Source organism: Bombus vosnesenskii, unplaced genomic scaffold (assembly GCF_011952255.1).
Source record: "Bombus vosnesenskii isolate JDL3184/JDL3185 unplaced genomic scaffold, Bvos_JDL3184-5_v1.1 scf7180000014579, whole genome shotgun sequence".
Lineage (NCBI taxonomy): Eukaryota > Metazoa > Arthropoda > Insecta > Hymenoptera > Apidae > Bombus > Bombus vosnesenskii.
The window spans coordinates 161,202-183,535 of NW_022883531.1; the positions used below are offsets into that span (position 1 = coordinate 161,202).

Sequence of the window (22,334 nt, forward strand, 5' to 3'; positions counted from 1 at the left end):
GTTTTCGAAAACAATAATTTGCATGTAGAATATATAGAATTATATTGAAAATACAAAAGACCTGCAATTCTAATTTCTACTTACATTGATTACGTATTATTCTTATAATATACAGCATCTTACACTTAATACATATGTATATATGTATATTTATATCATATTCTGTGAAAAACGTTATATCGGAAAATCGTCAACGTGATACGATTAATATCGAGTCTTTTATTTCGTAATAGTCGAATACAAATCACACATTGTGCTATTGCGCAAAGCGACTCGTATATTAACTATACGAAAAAATTGTAACTTTCTTTAACACATAAAATTATAAATTAATAATATGCTTATCTTTCAATGAAATAAAAACTCAAAACCTCCTAAAGACCTTGGAGTACAAAAGTTACAGACGAGTTCTTCGATTACAAATGAATTTATCGAATCATACAATATTACACTTTACCTTATTTTTGTATTCTTTTTTTTTTTATCATTTTTACTAATTATCATTTTTCAAAAATCCTTATCCATTGTTAAATATCAAATTATTTATGCCGTGTAAAATTTCCGTCAGGTATTCAAAACACACATTATACATACCTAAAATCAAAGAAATACCAATCAACAAGTGATTGTATTCAAATAATCAATTCGGCATTTAATTGGTAACGAATCGATAATTAAAAACTAAGAATATGTTGTATTATACTCTTTCCTATACACCATCTTTAGAATCTTAACTTTACAAAATCAAAAGGTATGAGAATCGGACGATAATTATTAACTTTTCTCAATTACTTAAGCAACTTATCATACGTTATTAAAACTTATAAGTCGCTGCTTGCAATTTTGTAAAAAAATGAATTTCCATTAATTAAATGCAACGCCTACTTTTTCTATCACATTGCACTCCGAAATAAATGGCAAAAGACACTTTTTCGAATTCATCCCAACAATAAAGGTATTCGATGTATCAACACAAAACTCAATACAGTAGGGCATTCGTAATCTAAACGGAGGTGTAACTGTTACTATGTGTACATTGTTCTCTCGCTGCAAAAAGCCTCCCTGCTTTTTCTTTTGTTTCATAGATTAATTTTCTTGGATCATTTTTATACATAAAACGATAAATCTCTTCTTGCGCAAACATTCTGTATTATGTTCTTCTCTCTTTCTCTCTCTCTCTCTCTTTCAAACCTTTATTTTTTGTTCAATTAACGACTAATAATTATTATTATCGATAAATACTACCCAGGCTATACCTATAGACTATCACTGATAGAAACGCATTACAAACGGTATAAAATGGACATTCATCGCCTTCTCAACAACACTAAATATATAAATCATATTATAATTTTTTTTTCTTTTCTTTGTATCTTTTTCTTTTTTTTATCGTTCTCTTGTTTAATTATATAATCGCATATGACTTACACTTTGCACAATAATACGGCGTTTCAATAAGTATACCGTTAAGTTTTTTTCGGACAAGGAAGAATAGAATAAAAAGTGCTAATATTAAATTGTGGTAATCGAAACAATATGTTGCGTGTTTCGTTAGGCTCAATCGACCCTTTATCTCTTGGCATTTCAGTCTTTCTAGCGGCTCCACATAAACGACAATCCATTACTCCGTTTTCTTGCAAACTCTAGCGCAGCAATCCTGACTCTTGCGCCCCTGACTGTTCTTTTCTTTCATTCAATGGTTACGCTGGACGTTATCGATCCTCGCCTGGACAACCAAACCCTGAAATAACGGTACATCGTTTTAAAAGTGTTCCATTTATCTATCCTTACTTTTAGGGAAAAGATCTAGATATATGCTTTAGAAAGTTTCTCTTACCCCAGGCCAGCTCCAACCAAGACAGAAAGAATGTTTGTGATAAAAAGAGTATAAAGGACCTCTTTTGAGAACAACCCAACCTTGCCCACTTTTGTCGTACGAATGCTGTAAGATTTCTTTTTATTCACTCCCTGAGGATGCTTGAACTTCCAATCTCTGTAGTAAAAAAAAAAAGAATCAATAAGCAACCTGCTGCATGATCGAATGTCCCGTGTCACTCAAGTATTAATTAACAATGTAGCTTTAACAATGTAACCCGAGAATGACTCGAGTCAGCAATCAAATATAATACTACAAGCTTTACATCTTAAACATCACTATATCTAAACTATGTATTTCCTATGAAATTATTTAATTTATTAATACTTTTATTTATTATTTATTTCTTATGAAATTATTTATAACCGTATATTCTTCTTATCATACTCTTAAATGCAGGAAACCTCAAAGATAAACAGATAAATCGTTCATTCTGAATTCTTCGCTATTTCATTACACTGTCAAAGAGTTAAAAGTAGAATATTTTCTTACTTCGGTGGTGCTTGATCTGGACGCGAGCTCCATTCGTAAATCCAATCGGTGTTCTTCTCCAAAAGCTCAGCGGCTTCCTGCGCAGAGAAAAAGGAACGAACGATATTTAAAAGATTTGCTAAATCTTTTGGTCGTACGAAAAAAGAGCGTCATTATCTGGCTTCGCTACGAGTTGTCCCAGTAATCCCTGGTAATCCGATTTAGAAGTGTTTAAGCAATACAGACAAATGAATCCTCTATCGTATGATGAAATTGAAGATACTCGCGGCTTCTACGTTGACCGTCAATTGAAGCCGAGGATCAGTTTACTAAACGAGAATCTTCACACGAGCAACATAATGCCAGATGTTTAGTTTTCCACTACGCAACGTGTCTAACTCAAAAATCACCAAGATCAGACTTGTATCTGTGTATGAGAACTCGTTAACCGCTGTAAATCAATCACGCTTTCCTTGCACAAGCGGATCAAAATACTTTTGCTTCACAGTCGCAGTGAATCATTATCGCAGAAATGAAAAAGTAGATTATATTTATCGAACGATCGTTGTCAATGACCCTACGAGAAAATAAACAACAAGGGATAAACAGCGACAAGCGTTAAAGTATGGTTGCCTATTATCGATGATTTTTATTTGAAGATAAGAACCTTTTCGGGAATGACAGAAGACCTTGAGGGATCAAGTAACTATCATCTGCATACGCATATTACAGGATAGAACATTCTCAGATTCATACATTCGTATCTGTCGCCGAGAGAACCTGTTTCATAAAATACGACTTACTGCTAACAATATGACCTAATTTTAAATTACCCGAAATACAACGTCGAAGATAATTTAGAAGACAAAAAGACCTCCAAAGAATACCAAATTGCTCGATAAATTACTAAATATAATGTTCGGTTTTTCCCAGAGTGTCGTAAATAACTTGGTAGTTGATACGATATTAAATATCAATGTAAAAAAAAGGCACAAAAGTGTCGTCTTATCGTAAAACTCGGGGACTTGAATAATTTTAGCTTCAATTAAAAATGTTTATCCAAGAGTAAATAAAATTATAGAATTACTGAAACATATAAGGGGAAATCAAAGTGGAAGAAGTACTTGTGTCACGATTCACATTTCAGTGAAATACTTATACATCTCTTATCTGTGAATGACTCGAAGAATAGCCAAGGATAACTTGCCAGGCAATCAGCCAATCACGTCACGAGCGCAACTGTCGTATCGCTATATTACGATATACATATGTATACTATAATGCGTATCAAACAAGGCGTGCGACTGTTTGTAAACAATTCAGCTACTTTAAAAAGGAAAGTGATTTGCGCATTCATTCGAATGAATCATGCAATAAAGTGGATGACACTTGAATTACTATCGATATAATTATGTTGTGGCAAAATATATAATTATATATGATTCATTGTGGCAATAAGTTACGGTAATTATGTAAAAAAGTGGCCTCGCGAATTTTTATGGACTTGAAGTATATTATTAACGATACTCTTTTCAGTAATCTTTTCGTATATCTATGTACATATGTCCCCCGCTCGTCTTTACATGACAAGTCATGTACAAATGTATACTAGGTTTCTAATGTTTGGAATAGATTTAGGTTAGGTTTAGATTAGCTTCAGTTCGAGTTAAAAACGAGTACTTTAATTCAAGACTAACGGCAATCGGTTTGATAGTATATCCTAACCTAACCCATATAATACAATAATTTAAATACATATGCGACTTCTGAAATTCAGAGATGCTCATCCCATATCTACATCCATATTTGCTCGCTCGAATAAACGTCGGACAAATATTGTCACAATTTGTTCGAACATAGAGTGACTCATGAAAATATTTAAACACTTACTACACAAATTTTTTATGCATGCGTGTCATATGAAATTACAAAATATTGTGACATACAGCAACGACGAAAACTAGATATTTCAATACTAGATAATAATAGATATTTTGCGTTTGTTATCCATGATCCAAACTCCAAATTATCCAAATGTTTTGCCAAGTTCGTCAACGAGTTCGCTAAGCATCGTCTATTCTATTTCTCGAAATAGTGTTTTAGGTAATGCGTAATAAATCTTGAATGTGAATAAGCGCGACTCATCCTAACCAGATTTACGCTCAAAGACATTGTTTTTTGAAGACACATAGTTTTGAATTCTCGTGAACGTGCTAACAGAAAAATCTAAGAACACGTAGCATACTTTTAAATCACTTTTATTAGTGTTCTGTCCTTCTATTGGACTAATTTAGAACGCAGAATTATTCGTAGAATCTTCGCGTTGATCTTTTTATTGCCTCACAAAAAAAACACAATTTACTTCACAAGACATAAAACTATCGTGAACCGGGCCAAATTTAGTAAACGACGCAGTGACTCTATTTTAGAGATTAAAATAGAATCCAGATAGAGAAATGATTAAATACGAGGTTAACTGGCGAGTTCAACGCACTTGGAATAAACATTACAATGTGCAAGCGAACCAAGGACTTATAACTAGGTTACGACTCACGAGGAACGACCTTAAAAGGGTCTTCGTCGGGTGATTTCATCGAGAAATAATCGCATGGCACAAGCAATCGGAACTGTTTATCTTCCCACGCATGACTTGAGCTAGATCGACGAATCAACCAATAGCTAATAATACTTCAGGGCTTCAGGACAACGATTTTGCGTAATAAAAGACTACATGTATTTTTATAGTAGTTGCATATACTTACGGTATATACGGTGACACATTAATTTGAAAATTTGGGCATATACAATGCATTGTTTCTTATTTCAATGTGTATGTGATATGTATTTTTACTAACTGTATTATATTTGTCTTAACGTACAATAAAGGTAATAAAAAAAATAACAGTAGGGAAACGTTCTTCAATCCATAGCTTTGAAAGTGTAATAATAATGAATTTTGTTATTAAATTACATCAGGTACCTAAATATTTATGAACGATAATATACATATGAAAATAAACTGAACCAAAGTAAATTTCATTTTATTTACATCCATAAGTGGCTGGCAGCCCCCGTGCTGCTTAGACGAATATGAGCCGCTATACTCTTTGGTATTCAGGTCATTCGTAAAGAAGTGGCAACGAAAGATATTCCTGCTGAGCATCGCTTCTCCAATTTCATTCTCGCATACATAAATACTTAATCGCTAAAAATTAAGAACATGATTCAAGCGGAAAACCCCGTTTCATTGTTCCGGCATTTGTAGAATCCTCAACGTCTTACTATATCGAGTGTAAATTAATGTATTTCGATCCCCCTGCTGTAACACGTTGAATATTATGGGGGTTTTATTGGCGACTGGCATTAGACTTGTTACTGAAGCTATGAAGTAAGGGAAAACATGGCTGACCACGAGCGAATTAATCGAAATATATAAATTAAATAATAGTTTGTAATATTTTTAACGTCGCAGTAATAATGTAAACTACTATAAAACGCAAACAATTTTATTTTTTAATTTAAAAAAATTAAATTAAATTAATTTTTTCTACATTTAAATTAATCAAGTAGCCACTCGTAAAGCTTCTGATAATTTCAATCTACAATGAAGACAAACTTAACAAAAAAAAAATTCAAGCAACTGCGCATCAAACTTCATTCGACACTACAATTGATGTACAAGTTCGAGACGGTAAAAGGATCAATACGAACGTACGATACGGTCGAAGAAAAAGCAGGCCATGCGTGCTTCGTGTCCTCTTTGTATGGCAGTTGGCTCGGCCAAATTCGAGGAATTCATTCGATATTACGCAGCAACGTTATGTCGGAACGGTTTCGGATTGGTTTACAGACAGACCACTAACCACTGACCAGCGACGTTGAAAAGCGATCTACGCTTTATCTCGGTCTTTTCTAGTTGCAATTGCCCATAAGTTTCTTCGGCGTGTCCCTTACTTCCCTTTGGCGGACGTAATAACAGGGAATTACGTCCACTACTGGCGTGTTTCGGATTCATTCAACGAGGAAACCCCTAGCTACCGACGACATTTCACTGTGTAGCTTTGCAATGCTGGCTCGAGAGGGTCAATGACGAGCTACGCTTTCTGTATATAGCTCCATTATTCTATTCTGTCTCGAGACTATGCTACGTGCAATTTCAGAGTCTAATAAGAACGAGCTAGCAGTTCTTCGTTTAAATGTAACACAACAGGTAGTCATGGAAAAAAGTTCAATGTGTATTTTACAGATTAATTCCACTAACAAGTTGATTTTGGGTGGATCGCGTTAAATATTAAAATATTTACTTATCGTGAATCTTCGGATGAATGATTCAACGTCGATTCAGCTGAAAATCACGAGAGGATTACTGTTTCCGTTTAACTTCTCCCAGCTCGTAGTCTACATCAAATGAAGCTTAAAGTGCTTATCAATCAACTCTCGACAGCAAATCACTTTGAATAATCTTCGAGTGGATATTGGCCCATAGAAAATTTAGAAAGTCGATGTTTACATCTATTGGCAACGTATATATTTGATCTTATCAGCAACGAGAACATATATCTTTGCAAGGTGTCAAAATGAACGCTGCATGTTTATCGAAATCAATTTTTTCTTTGTCGTTAAACACAAAAGATATCAGAAATAATTTGCATTGATATATATAACCGATGCATTGTCGCGAACGTGACGGGGATCACATACGTGGCAATATTTTATGCGATCGTGCAAGATGGCATACGTGACAGTTGGCACGGTCCTTATCCCTCCTCTCCAATCGCCTTCTTATAATTGATCGCCTTTGTGCTGACTAATCTGCTGTATATCGCAATCTGGATTAATTTGTCACTGTCGATTAAAACATTGTTAAGAGGAGTAAAATCCGGCTCATCCTCGACAGCGTGAAAAAAACAGAGCGTCCTACTTTTTTTTAGATACACGATGAAAGTCGCTTTATTTCGAACGTCGAAATCAAACATCTACTTTATTACCTTTTTTTCTAATGTACATATATCGTGCCAACAGAACGTGCAAAATGGTAGTAGAATCCGAGAAACACAATCCTGAATTCGATAACTACCGTTCAAGTCTCGCGACCTTAACACTAACGATGTTTTCTTCTATTTCTCTTTTTTTTTTTTTTTTTTTTTATTTAGTATCGAATACCACATAGAAAACTTCTCTCGTCTAAGCTCGTCTCACACGATATTAGTTTTTTTGCCAATATTTCAAGAAAATGTTGGAGAAAGAACATCATTGAAATAGTCGATCAACGACTTACGGAGCTTGGGAATGGTTCTCTTGAAATTAATCGTGACAACCGGGGCAATCTCTTGGGAATCAAACCGGAATCTAATTCGTCCTCCATTAAAAATTATCCTGCGAAAACCTTGGAAGTCGATGGAGAACGATCGAATATCATGCGGTGCCATCAGACTGCGGATACTTGTGCATTTGTTGGAAATTTAAATATTCAAGATCGTGCAGAATACATAACGAATGCAAGAATTATAATATTTAGAGAATGAAACCAAGAATAAATTATTTTTAAATTTCTTACGTAAAATGTCATTGAGAAGGACTACGGTTATTTAAACTAGAAAAATGAATTCTTACGGTAGATACAACTTGTTTAATTTGGCTTAAAATGATTATCATGTCTGGTTATAACTATAAAGATTTGAATTTGCATTCTCGGTTTAACCATGACGAAATTGTTGGTATTCCAACATAGCATGAGAAGAGTTATTTCGCGAAACAGGGTGACTGGATAGAAAGATGGTTTTTATTAGCAAGCGAAACGGATATACTGCTCGCGCACGATAAACGAGAGTAGAAATATAAATAAACTACGGCTGTGGAACATGCGTGGTTCAGCAGCCGGATTGGTATGTTGAAATAACACTTGCTATTTTATGTTAGGCATTAATATCTAAACAAATACTTACAATACTGTTCCATTTTATGGACTTACATACACAGAAATTTTACACTTTTCAGAATTTCATTTTAAAAACGATTGACAGAGTTAGATAAAAATCGTACTGTTCGGAAATGTAATTTCTCTTGGAAATGACTTGCAAGTAAAACACATCGACACACCGACAAGGCACAAGTGTAACAGATTCTAGAGAAGTTTTTATCGCATGTTCTCCTTTTCGCGTCAAGTTTCCGTATTATATTTCCTGAGAATTCGCGAATGCTAACTTTCTACGCAATTATTTTGCGAACAATCGAATATATGTATATATATGGAAGCTTACTTAACGAAATGCTAATAAGAAACTTGGGACTTTTAATCTTTCGAAGCGCTTTCATTATAACATAAATTCTCTGCAACAGAATTTCAACATCGAACTTCATCCTCTAGGAATTTTTATTTTTGTCGAAAAGAGTTCAGAAATTTTACTTAATGGGCAGTTATGTAATTTAAGAGAGACAGTCAGAATTTACCTCATATGTAAATACTATTTTTTCCCTATGTTATATCTAAAATAAAATTAATAAATCAACTAAAAGGATTTGAACCCAATATTTGAAACCTAACCTAACCTAATTATTATGCCTAATTATTTGAAACCAATATCTTTTAACTTTGTAACAAAGTAATTTTTCCTACGTTGTTTCTAAAACGAAAATAACGTAATAATTGGAAGTATTCGTCATTTAAAATTTCTATTCGTTTATTTCGATTGCAAGTCAAATATGCTGAAACCTGTTCGACGCTACATACGATAGATCATCATTGAGCATTTCTCTAATACGTAATCGTTCGCTTATATACCTGTATTTATCGCATTCCACGGAACAGCGCGAATGCGCTCGGTTGGAATGAGTATAACGGCTGTTCGACTTAATCCAATAGAAGCGTAATGCATCGTACATCGGCTACGTATATCGAGTGTCTCTCTTCTTACTCCTCGTGTTTTTCTCGTTCGCTAACTCACCGTGAAGTGGAACCCGTTTCTCGAATGCAATACACACCGCGTGAGAGGACCGGTTTCTGCCCAAGATGAGACACGTAAGCGTAACCGTAGAGAACGCCGCCGATTCGCTCGTTCGTGATCGCGTGATCTGTCCGCGGTAACAGCGGAACACGCGCGTTACATCAATAAACACAAACTCAGGTGAACGAACTAGCACAGCAAAGCGGTATACTTCTGCGTTCTTTCTTTGGTAAAACCGTGGAACTTTTTACGCGTTTAGTTCATCGGACTGATTCCACTTGACTTCGCTCCATATTAGAGTTTCGTGTAATATCTCATTAAATTGTTTGAACGCTTACAACAAAAATTTCAAAACAGGAAATTATGAATTACTCGATCTTTGTATAGACGCTGAATCATTGAATAAACATATAATTACTGTTCTATCACGATACGAAAGAGTAATGGATACAAAAGCAACGCGTGCATTGCAGAAGCTCGCTATTCAAACTGAAGACACAAAAAGAAATTATATAATTTAAAAATAAAAAAAAGAAATAGTTAGCACGGTGTTATAACGTATTTCAATTCCCACAAATTTCATGAAATTATAGCATTTAGATAAAAAAGAAATAACAGCCTAAATCATATTCGATCTACGCAGCAAATAATAGCTACAAAAATGGCAGAACAGCTTTTAGAACTATTTTAGAATATTTCAAAAGCAACGATTTTTTACGTGCGTCACTCTTCCAGTTAAACTGGCGATATGCTTTCTATGCGCTCGTCGTGTCTCTCCTTTAAAAGCAAAGTAGGATCGATAACGACACGATGAAAAGTTTGCCAAGGTTCCCAACGGAGGCACATAGAAACATACGTAATTGCGAAAGTACGAAACTATAACCGGTGCCTCGAATCCGGGTATCCTTGGGGGTATCTGTAAGTGGATTACGATACTAGGTGCAAAACGCTTGCCTATGATTACGAATAATGCGCAATTTGTCGAGTCTCGATTCAGCGACTCAGTATCAATCAACAGAGGTATGTTTTCTTCAATTTCCTTTCCTTCTATTATTTTTCTCGTCGCTGCGAATATCAAGGTCGTTCTTTCACCTTGATTTTATCGCTTGCCAACACGATCGTTGATAGAAATAAAACGAAGATGAACGAATCAACACGCTGAGAGATCGTGAAACTCGGCGAGGAGAACAACAGGAGACGAAAAAGACTGTCGCATCGGAGATAAGACGTACAGAGCCTGGAAAACAGAAGCTTCTGAAGATATTCTATTTTTAATGCGTTATCTAAACGGTTGAATCGAGAAACCGAGGATTCTCAAAGAAGACTCGAGAACACAGCTTAGCTTTTCAAGACCTTGTCTCTACAAAGAGAGACGGTGGAACATAAAGGAGGAGAGCTTGCGTTAAAAACACGGTCGGGCAACTGACTCATGAAAAATCCTCGCCTCTCGCGACTCGTTATCGACCTAACTCATTTTGCCCTTGTCTCGTACCGATTGTTTTTGTCATTATTCTCATCGTCGACGCCGTATTTTTCCACCATCTTACTTCACTGATAACCTCACTGACTTCCCTCCTCAAGGACGAATTAGCGAGCATACCTGTCAATTAACAATGTTTTTCCAACGAGTTGCGCGTAGTTCGAAAAATATAGCAAAGATAAGGTGTAGTTAGCTGTTCTTTCACGAGGACTCCTTACCGACGTGAATAAATAAGTCGTCGGCACACAAACCATCAATAAAAGAGCTTCGCTGCAGTTATCGTGCTGATTTGAATATAGACTTGTCTAATCGCTAGATAGAGCTTTATTGGTTTTCATATCGGGTAGATACATAGAATTTGAACGAACAAAATAATAAACATGTAAATGGCTTGAAATTGTCTATACATATTGCGTTCTATAGTTGAGAAATTCAGTGAAAAATAAATATATCTTTTTCGACGATGAGGTAAGTTTTCTCAAAACCATCGGCTTTAGCACTTTCTCGTTAAACTCTTCAATTACGTCTCGCAGTTTCGTCGATGCGAAACAGGCTCGGTATTCACCGCACACGAAGACATCGCGGTTTTCCACGAACTCGCATAAAGCACCTCGCGTGTTCTATGACCCACAATGCACGCTAAAAGAGTCGTTGATCCGTAGACCTTATATGGAAAGTGTAGCCCCTGTTTTGTTTCGTTCGATAAAACCAGTTGCACAGGTCTCCATTTCGACGTACGTACTTCACTTAGGCATGCGCCATAGAGAAAATGGTGTAACAATTACACGATCTCTTTTACGTGACTTTTCGCTCGTGCTATATTATTCTTAAAACGATATATATTGAATATTACGTAACAAGGTTTAGATGTATAATTGGCTGTTGAATAAAGATTACTCGAGTCGATTCCACGATGAATGTAGTTTGATAAATTGAACGAACGAAATACGAATACGTAAAATCCTATGTGATGGTGAACCACACAGGCACACGGTATTAGAAATCGATTATGAAACTGACCTTGTTACAGCAGTAATTTATATAGACTCCTTTGAGCTCATCTTCGGTAGATAATTCTGTGTTCGGACTGTTCGGAGGACTCTTTGGGCTGTAAGAAAAGATTTCACAAATTTTACACATTTTTTTATTATTTATGGAGCATTCAAAATATTGTTGCGCTCCGAGATTTTGATTGAACAGATTTCGGTTAAGAAGTTTTAACAGCAAACCAGATCCATAAATTTGCAGAATTAAATTTTTGTTTAGTCCGTGAAAAAAATTGTTTCTTTATCAGTTACGAAAAATAGATTTTTATGTGAAATAGATTAACATTTTAGAGCAAATTTCCCGAAAATGGACATATATTTTTGCTTAATTGATTAATGATTTACTAAAGTATTAAAGTAGAGATGTTACTAAAAATTTATTTCATTATTTTTATGAAAGTTACTGATGTCGTGTATTCGCAATATTGAACGTGAAAAAATTAAATACAACAAACAGCGTTATTCAGATAAAAAATTAGAGAAATAATAAGAAACTTCTTGGCTCATTTCGACTTCGATTTTCTTATCGGTAATATAACTCGATGTACACTAATGTAAAACACTCGATTATACGACCTCCGCATCGTATCATGTTTTTTTTTTCTATATTTCACACGGAACTACAAATGATAATAGATGAGCTTATCGAATATTTGCGACACGCTTCAAATTAAACGTCGCAAATAGTAAAGATTAAGAATACAAGCAACACGCTAACGTTTGAACGTATTTGAACGTATGTTTATTTCTAACAAAGATATGATTTGATTAGAAACTTCCTGATTTTATTTGTATCGCGGCTATAAAGCGGATATAAATCCACCGCGTATTCATTCTGAGCCTAAAAATACTGTTAAATCATTTAAAAAGTCTTAACGTGGAAATTTCTGACGTCGCAGACATCAGAGAAAAATCGTACAAAAGATTTGGAAAATTCGTTTGTACGCCAGGTCAGAGTCACGATGAAAGCGCGGCTGTTTGCCTTTTCCTCTTTCAGCCTATAGTCCTTGAGACGTTCCAACGCCTACGAGCACAAAGAAACTGGCCAGAAAAAGATTTCTCCCTCGCTTTCTTCGGAACCGGCATCTGACTCATGTTTTTCTTTTTTCCTTTCTTCCTCGGCTGCATCGTACTTGTACACGAGGAACAAGATAAACCAGACTTGTTCTAATGACCCTTTTCGAGGATCCAAGCGCAGGCTGTTGGGATTTGTCGTCTCAGAAAAAGAGATTCGTAACACGATAGAGTTTCGGAGCATATTAGGAACAACACGAATTTTAGACATCTTGAGCAACGTTTCGGAGTTTTTAGATTAAATTTAATCGAATTACAAATTTGCTTGATTCCTATATCGAATGGTATTCATCAGATTAGATTAGATATTGATGGCTGGAGTGGAAAAATTTGAATAATCAATTTTCGAAAGTTGCTTTCAACCGCCTCGCGATAAATTGTAACAGAAATTTTTGCTTCAGTTCTAATTTACATTACATTGCGTCTGGCGATTATAAAATATAAATAGGCAGAAATATCCGCAATCTAGTAATAAAGTAAATAATTTTACCTATCTCTCGGCGTGCCTTTGCGGGAAGATGCCAAAGAATGCCTAGCGGACGAAGGCAGAGAATCCCTTTGCGCTTCCCTAAGAAGTCGCAAATATTCTTCTCCGCCACTACTGAACGGTAACGGTGTTACCCTGTCGGGCACGGGAGTCAATTCCACCCATGACTCTGTAAAAGGACAAATAAAAATCATGAAATAAATCCGTATGACAGGTATGAAAATTTTGATGGCACTTCGCTTTACCATATTATATACCAAATCGCTTTACCAAATGAGCTAAATTATTTTTCAAAAACGATACCAAATTGCATAAAAATAAAAATGATAGAAAGACAACGAGTTGAATTTCAAATATTCCCGATTAATCTTAAATTAAATAAAAAGATCTCTTTTCTATTTGAAATATTGAGTTTGTTTCATATATTTTTGCCGGTAAAGCATTCTTGCCTACTAAACATACGAACAGTCGTGCCTCTATATCGATCTTAAAAGACGATATTTCCTTGTTGCGTAGTTATTTGTTGACATAATAACGTTCGTTTGCACGATACACGATACATTCGTTGAAACAGTATCAAAGTCTGAAAACAGGATACTTAGCGTTGAATCGTATGTTTCGATCGAAACCCGCACGCTAACAGTAAAAACAAAGGAAACAGGATTTCCTGGTAAAAGTGGGAACAAGACTAACATATCCTAGTTGATACAGTGTTTATAGAAACGTAAAACGCGATGAAGCGATAATATTTGTCGAAGAATCATCGACTCGATTACCAAGGAGGTTGACGGCCAAGGTTCGTTAGCTTTGACGTTCCCTACGTATACGCATGTATATACATATATAGAGCGTTTTGCGTCATTACAGAACACGATACATGAATGACTTAACACAGTCATAATACAAAATTTATCTTGTATTTCCGGAGAAAAACGTGGAATTTATTATCAATTATTCTGGATATCGACGAGTCTTTGATATCTTCCGGGTGCAATTTCTTTGTTTGCAAATCTAACAGTGATTCCGTGATAGAAAGCCACGGACAAGTTCTAGGATCGTGTGTGGACTATCGTTCGAAAGTATTTAGATGCTCGTTTCTCTTCGACAGGATATGTGCGTAATTTAACTTTTACTCATTGGACCATTAAAGACCATGACGATACCAAAACTGGATTATTTGATTTTGGAATCTTTTTATTTAACTTAATTTTATTACCAATTTCTATTACGAAGAACATTTTACGAGTAATAACGTAGATGTGCACCTACTCCAGCGAACGTGACTGAACGCAAATAAACGATGAAATATATTTTTAAAACGCAAAATATTTTTAAACGCATGGAAAGACTGCACGTTATCTTTCTCTCGCTTTTGAAGTTGGCAATGTTAGACTTTTCCTTCACGTTTGCAATTTTAACACTTTAACTTATCTTCGACACAAATTCTGCAATCAAAATTGTATTTATTAAATACCTTCGTAACGAACATAGGATAAGAATCGTAGAATTCGAAAGTTCAAGCACGGTAATTAAACGAACGATAAAACAGAACCTTATCGATATAATCATGATAGTCGCGTTTCATTAGAATGCTATTAACATTTCAAAATGTTTTATATAACTAAATATGCAGATAAAGATTTTCTATGCTAAGTGGCTGGACACTTTCGTGAGTCATTAGAAATACGTTTCCTCTTCCACGTTTCCCATTTAGTTTCTACGCGATTAGCTGACAATGTTACGTGCACGATGGAATAAAGAAATATTCTCGTGTGGTCTGTACATTTTCGAATTAGTGAATCATCATCACTCCTTTGCTCCTTATCTATGACTCAAATAAGAAAATAAGAAATAAAAACAGGAATTATATTTACACATGAATTATATATAAACGTCGATACGATATGCAGCGTTCCAATTCTTAGACAATGCAATTTCGAGACGCTTCTATGTATTCAAAGAAAATTATCGAATCGCGATATTCGATACAAGATAAAAGTTTCTTGATCCGAGAATCGCAGTTTTCACAAAAGTGAAATCTACGTTCGATCGTTTGATAGATCTCGTAACGCCAAGCGTCTCTGTCCTATTTTTTTATTCGTCTTCTTTTTCAAACATACAGCGATGAACGAGAATACGTATTGGGTTGGCAACTAAGTGATTGCGGATTTTGTCAATACCACCAAATTTTGTCATTTTGTCCGCAATTACTTAGTTGCCAACCTAATATTAACGCGTCGAATTTAGTAAGTCGATATTTGGCCAACATTTTTGTTCTTCGCTATGCATCCGCTTTAAAACAGCTTAACGGGTCGTCTATTTGAATTTCAAGGAACAGTGAATTCTCCTCAGCATCCGCATTTCCGCATACGCCAATTAAGCGAATTACAGGAACGCCTCTTGAATAACGCAACCGCTTCACGTAATGGTAGACAATTACAGTGAAATACCGATTCAATTGATCGTCGAAATAAATCATATATTGAACGATTTTCATATAGGTATAATTGATGTTTCGTTGAAATTATCAAGGAAATTGCTGAAATTTAGCAAAGTTGCACGATATAGAGTATTCTAAGTCATTATCTCCAATGAAATATAACGCATTGCAAATCTTGTGTGAAAACAAGAGAAATTCTATACGCTTCAAATTACAACATTGCTCTATGTGAACCAGAATTCACAATAACGAGGAACCTCTTATTTCTACTAAATTATGTTTCTACATAACATAAAAAAAAGGCTTTCAATAAATTATTATTACACTATGAACGTTCTAAAAATGAATAGCAAAGATAGTAGAATAGTAGAATCTTATGTTCTCTATCATATGGCGTAAAACTTTCATCCAATTAGTTGTAAATCGGAAATTAGAAAGGAGAAACTGAACGTTCATTTGCATTGTATTAATGAACTCTTAAAACTCAAATATCTGTTAAATCAATACGAGAAGTAAAAATATAAATCATACAGCAAAATCTTGCTCATCCGTTCTCATTTGTTCGTCTTACCTGAATGTGGGTTTGCTATAGAAAAATCATCCACAAAATTTAATTTTTCAATCAACGTGTAAATCAAAACGACGGTAAATGGACTCAGATTTTTAAACAGCTGATTTAATTATCAGGTTAAAAAAGTGCGGCAAGCTGGCGGTCATCGAATGACATCATTTACTACTCTGTTTTGTTAACTTTGCGCCAGGCGTGTGTGGTAACGCGATAAATCGTGGCATACATAAACGCGTACAAGTATAAACCCAATGTAAGCATAATCCGTTTTATCATCAATGTCAAATATGCATAACGATAACTTTGTGTACAACGAAAGCTTTTGCATTCGGTATATACACCAAATTTAACCGACGATGGCTTCTCTTATCGTCTTTTATTCCGCAACGTTCACACGTTCTCGTTCGCTTGAAACGTCAATACGATTGTAATTAATTGGAATTAAATTTTTATGTGTAAACAGAGAGAAAGAGAGAGGGGGGGAGGGAGGAAATGACGATTAAACCGTGTTATAAGAATAAGGTGGATTTGGAAGAAATAAAGAACTGTCGTTATGTATATACTCGTGATCTGGTCCGAATAAATATGAGCAGATTGTGGCAGCTGGTCGAGTTATCAAACTTCATTAGACACCAGATTCGAGCGAAATATGGCAAGTTGAGTGGACTACGAGCAAAAAAGAAGAAAAAATTGGATAAGAAGCGTCGCTCGGCTGTCGCAGAATATGATTAACTTATTTTTTTCAACCTCTGATACTGCAATTCAGTTACCAATGCGATTGAGAACGATCGATAGTTTCATCAAGAATTTCTACCATACTGAACGTGATTAAAGGGACTGCTGCAAACTTTGTTTCTCACAAATTTAGGTGAGAAGTGGGAACCAACAAGAACAAATTCAAAATCAAACTACATTTTAACGCATTACAAATTCATAGTCAAGTAATATTAGAGATAAACTTCTGCACTTTTGAATATCAAATCTACATCTTTCTTTTTCTTTCAATAAATACATTTAAATATTGTAGCCAACTGCTTATTACCGCAAACGCTTCAATTGAGAGAATAGTTTCATGCAGAACTTTTGGAAAACTTTGGAAAGCTTCCCTTTAAGGGACAAGTATCAGATATAGAAACAGCAACGAAGGCGGTGAAACGATCAAATTCGTTTTACAAGACGTATCATAAAGGAGCTCCTCTGTTTAATCGAAATAAATAAGCACGTGCAAAGCAAGGTCACACGTGTTGACTTAGCGAATGCATCGCGATGATTTTACAGAATGTACCGCGCAAAAAAGAATAACGTGGTTCTGCTCCGCCTCTCTTCTCGATATTTTCCTGCGCAAATACATTCACTTACGAAGAATATTAATAGTAATCATAATATGTGATAAAACATGTAAATCATCTGACTATGTTACAATAACTCTGAATAACTTTTTCTAGAAACGTTACTCAAGTGTTCGAACAACGTAATCGTTGGACAAAACTCTCAAAAAAAATTCTCAATATGGTTATATAATTCTTCGTATCTACGTTTTCAGACATCTGGTAATTTCAATGCGTTTATTACCCTGTATCTTTTGCTGTTTGATAATTTTGATATCGGAAAGGAATGAAATTTCTGCAATTTCATGTACCAAAAATGGTTGAAAAATGCAGCAACGAGCGTGTTTGTATTGTATTGTATTACGAAAGGTTTTATTTCTATTGTATTTTATATATTTATATACATAAAACTTAAAGATATATTTCTTGTAAATCCAACAAATTGCTTTATAAAAAATTTCATTTCTATAATATAATAATATTTAAATTTATTTAATTTAATTTAAAAATACATTTGTTGTAAATTTCACAATAGTTTAAAGTATCATAAATATAAAAAACCTTTCAAATTTGTATCTCGGGGAATAATTACAAATTGAATTAAACAGAATCGAGTGTAAGGTCTTTCCCTATCTGTATGCTCGCTATTGTATAGTAACGATGGCAAAAGATGCATGAATGACCGAAAGAAGACGCCTGTTAACGTACTCCGAGCGACCAATTTACAAAACACTGGGATATTTTTTGTCAACAAACGTCGACGATAAGGTTTACAAGCTGCTGCTTGAAGTTAAAGCACGATAAGCAAATGCAACTCTTTGACGTAGTCGTTTACTTATGCATTCGATTATCGACTTTATACCCCGACGTTTTATTCTTAAGCTCTATACATTCACGTCATAAAACAATCAGTCATGCTATTTTCTTCAAATAATGTTAAAAAAATAAAGATAAGATAATTAGGTGAGATAGTGAATTAATTCTTTTCCGGATGGATCTGCACGGGCAGCCGCATTAGTCATCAAATGGTGCGCGCGCAGCTTAATGTTTGTTAGCGCGCAACCCACTCGACGCGGTAATATTCAACTTGAGAAATATCGTTTAAAAAGGCTCATTCGATTCCGGGACGACTGGTGTTTAATATCGTTCTTCGACTTCCGTAAGACGAGTGAACGTTTAATTAAGAGTAGCTGATGGCTTCCGACTTGTGCCTTATCTGCCTACTCATTCTACCAACTTAATTTGTTTCTCCCTATTAGATTGAGACAATGGTAAAGAACTAATATAGAAATAGAAATATATAAAGAATGACAATTTTGATTTGTTATTTAATCTGATATCATTATTGAAATTAAAAAATGCATTTTTTGTATATCGAGGTATAAAATTGTTGTTCGCATCGTGTACATAGCTATAATAAAGCAATTTCAACTTAACACTGAACACTAATGACAAAGCCGCGACATGAACCTTTCAAAATGACGGGTTTCAGTTTCTCTTTCTTTGTCTATGGACATTTGATACTTTTGTCAAATTAATATCAAATTTCACTGAAATTAAAGTTATATGTAATATTTATTGTGTAATATAACAAAATAAATAAACAAATGTATATATATACACAATAAGATATTCATTTAAGTTTTAAGCTCTGTAATTAAGAGGATTTCCATGAATATTCCATATTCCAATATTTCATGACAGCTCTCCCTTTAACGTCTGGTGAACTCGTATTAAAAGTAAAGACTGTTATTCTAGTAAGAAAATCACAGAATAAAATCGACTAGTATAGAGTGAATTAATATGTCGACAACGTGTCAATTTATATGAAACATAAACGACAAAAGGGTTCCGATAGTAACCAGACGAACGCACGAAAATGGCCAGGAAGCGTCACGTGCCACGAAATCACGGCGGGTAGGTGGCCTTAATGAATTGAATTAAAGTCCACCAACGAGCGTTATGGTTAAAAATAGAACCGAACGTGACCCCCTTTCATCGGTCCGTCATTTTAATCAAACGTCCAAAGTCAAACGACGCTACATACGAACAGACCCTTAGTTTCGACTACATATCTCCTTCAGGCTGTGTTCGAAAGAAAACTTGATGCACGGGGTGCAATAATGCTTATTATTTTCACAATTAACAATGAACCTTTATATATGGATGAATAAAAGATCCATTTGTAAGCACGTTTATTCGTGAATGAATAAATTTGCATTAGATTGTCTCAAATACTCTTTTGTTGAATTATTGTTTGACTCTAAATTTCACATAAAATGATATCTATTAGATTTACAGATATCTGTTAGAATAATATTTTTCATAGTAATCTAAAACGAAATTTAATTCGATAGTAAAAAAATAAAAAAAATTCCACAATAACGTTAAAAAAGCGTAAGAATCATATTTCTAACAATGTACGAGTTAAAATAAGAGACAAACTAATCGACAGATGTCCTACCTAAACGATCCTATCTGACAGCCCTACCTAGGACCTTCAGTCACGCTCACCACTGTAGGGACAATGCGCTCGTGAGCTGAGTCGCGTTCCAGAACGTTACTGTTAATGTTAGGTTAGCTTTTAACGCAGGTCAACCTTCTTCAAGGAAAGTGGCATCGAACGGCTGACGTCACTTAGCTGCGTTCCTGAGGAATATCACGTAACTAAAACATCAAGTCTGAAGCCATTCGATGTTCTTGGAAAAGACTGTTTTATTAGGATGCGATAATCACTAACGGGATACCGTATCGGCCATTCGGTTTGTGTCTAATCGTCCCATGAACTCTTTTAACTTACATCCGCTATATTTGTCTCAACTATTCCTATTTCTTTTCAATTATACACAAAGATACCTGTTGAGCGTACGAATGTGCAACGGGGAAAAAGAGGTTACGTCACGATAATAAGTTGACGACGCTTTCCTAACATCGATCACATTCACGTTTCTTTAATTATATGAAAGCAACCTGTTTGGATTTATAATATATGGACGACCTTGAATAGGAAGAAAATACGTAGTCAAAAGATGTTCTTGAACTTAACCGCCTGTCATATTCGTTTGAATCTTTTTGAACTGATTTAAACGACTCGACCGTTTTATAGATCACTGACCCAATTGTTTGCCACGCGATTCGACGTTGGAGAATTACCAAGGAGACTCACTTTCTAAGCGGAGCTGATGGAAACGCGATTTTGAATTTTACACCGTGTTAGAATAGTCATGATTTTTCTAACCTAAACCAAAATTCTTAACGACTTCTAATTTGTTACAAAATTGTTTGATATAATTAAATTGTTATAATTTATTGCTAAAAAAAATTTATTATATCTTCTGAAAGTAAGTTTAAAATATGGCCAAATCGAGTTCAAAAGCTTCACAAGCGTCGGTGAAACATAAATATGTTTCTTGATGCGTTCTTTCCCCTTTGTGTTTCCCCCTTATACCACAAAGTGAGCAACCAACCAGATGTTACAAAGCGATTCATTTTCCAAGGACTTTCAATGGATATCCACCGAAGAATAGAATTTACATATGTGGCTTTTTCTTACGAACGAAATTTCACTTTAAGCCATTTGAATTGAAAATCGATCGCCCCAATTTTATTGAAGATTAGAATAAAATTGTGTACACATACAAAGCAAATAAAATTGATCAGAAGTTATCTTTCTTTATTATGAAAACATAAACAAACCTCACAAATGTCAAATTTGTATCGTTTAACGCATTGGAGTCCAATAATTTGTTAACTCAGTTAAGCTAAGAGGCACAATTGTTCTGTCTGTCCCATATCCTTAGTTATGTAGGTACAAGTACTTATACCATAATATAACATCAGTTAATGTCTTAACTATGTATAATTTTTTAAACAAAATAAAAATAAAATTACAGATGACGAAATTGTTACATACGATCATAAAAAACAATAGTTACGATCATAAAAAAACAATAGCATATGATAAATAAATGCAAATAATTGACTCGCGTGAAATTTTTAGGCACAAATAATGCTCTGTAATAAAACACCGGCACGACCAGTTTAAAGTCAAATAGATGATGGCGCCAAAATCTTTGAAATTTACATTATTTTATATTGATAATGATGCAATAATACGCTCGCATTCATTTTAAAGGAAACGGCTATTGTTATAGAAAATATCTGAGGTAAGGTATCCTTGCAAAGAAAAATATGCCTACAGCGTAAAAGGAAGGAAGATCGCATTTGTTTATGCGTCAGCCGCGGCATGCGAAATGGCCGCAACGTTCGATAGACAGCTGCTCGCGTCGTTCGAAGAAACGAATATTTACTTACCGCCCAGGATCTCGTCTGAGCTGAATTTTCCTGTGGACGACATTGGGATCCACACATTAACTCACTTAGAATACGATTGAAACAAACACGAGTGGTCGACCAACACTTTCGCGAGGAACACGTTAACGAAGGACGACGCACTCACAACGAATCACCGTGATAGAATGCTCGGTGAGACGCGCGACTGTGCTTTGTTTTGATGGAACATCAACACACGTACGTCAACCAAGCCGACCAATCACGCGATGTGCGGCTTCAATGTAAATACAACTATGTGAGTCAAAGCAACCACTACGTGACTCATTA

At 34.9% G+C, this 22,334-nt stretch overlaps 1 protein-coding gene across 1 annotated transcript; it reads right to left on the reverse strand.

Moving 5' to 3' along the window:
* Positions 1–25: 25 nt before the first annotated feature.
* On the reverse strand, positions 26–22,225 carry LOC117240204 (BCL2/adenovirus E1B 19 kDa protein-interacting protein 3). The gene is made up of 6 exons (XM_033506162.1): positions 22,029–22,225; positions 13,382–13,547; positions 11,792–11,879; positions 2,369–2,445; positions 1,838–1,993; positions 26–1,741 (listed from the first exon to the last, which is right to left on the reverse strand). Exons 1-6 carry the CDS (start codon positions 22,069–22,071, stop codon positions 1,690–1,692), a joined length of 582 nt encoding a protein of 193 aa, XP_033362053.1. The 5' UTR covers positions 22,072–22,225; the 3' UTR covers positions 26–1,689.
* Positions 22,226–22,334: the final 109 nt, after the last annotated feature.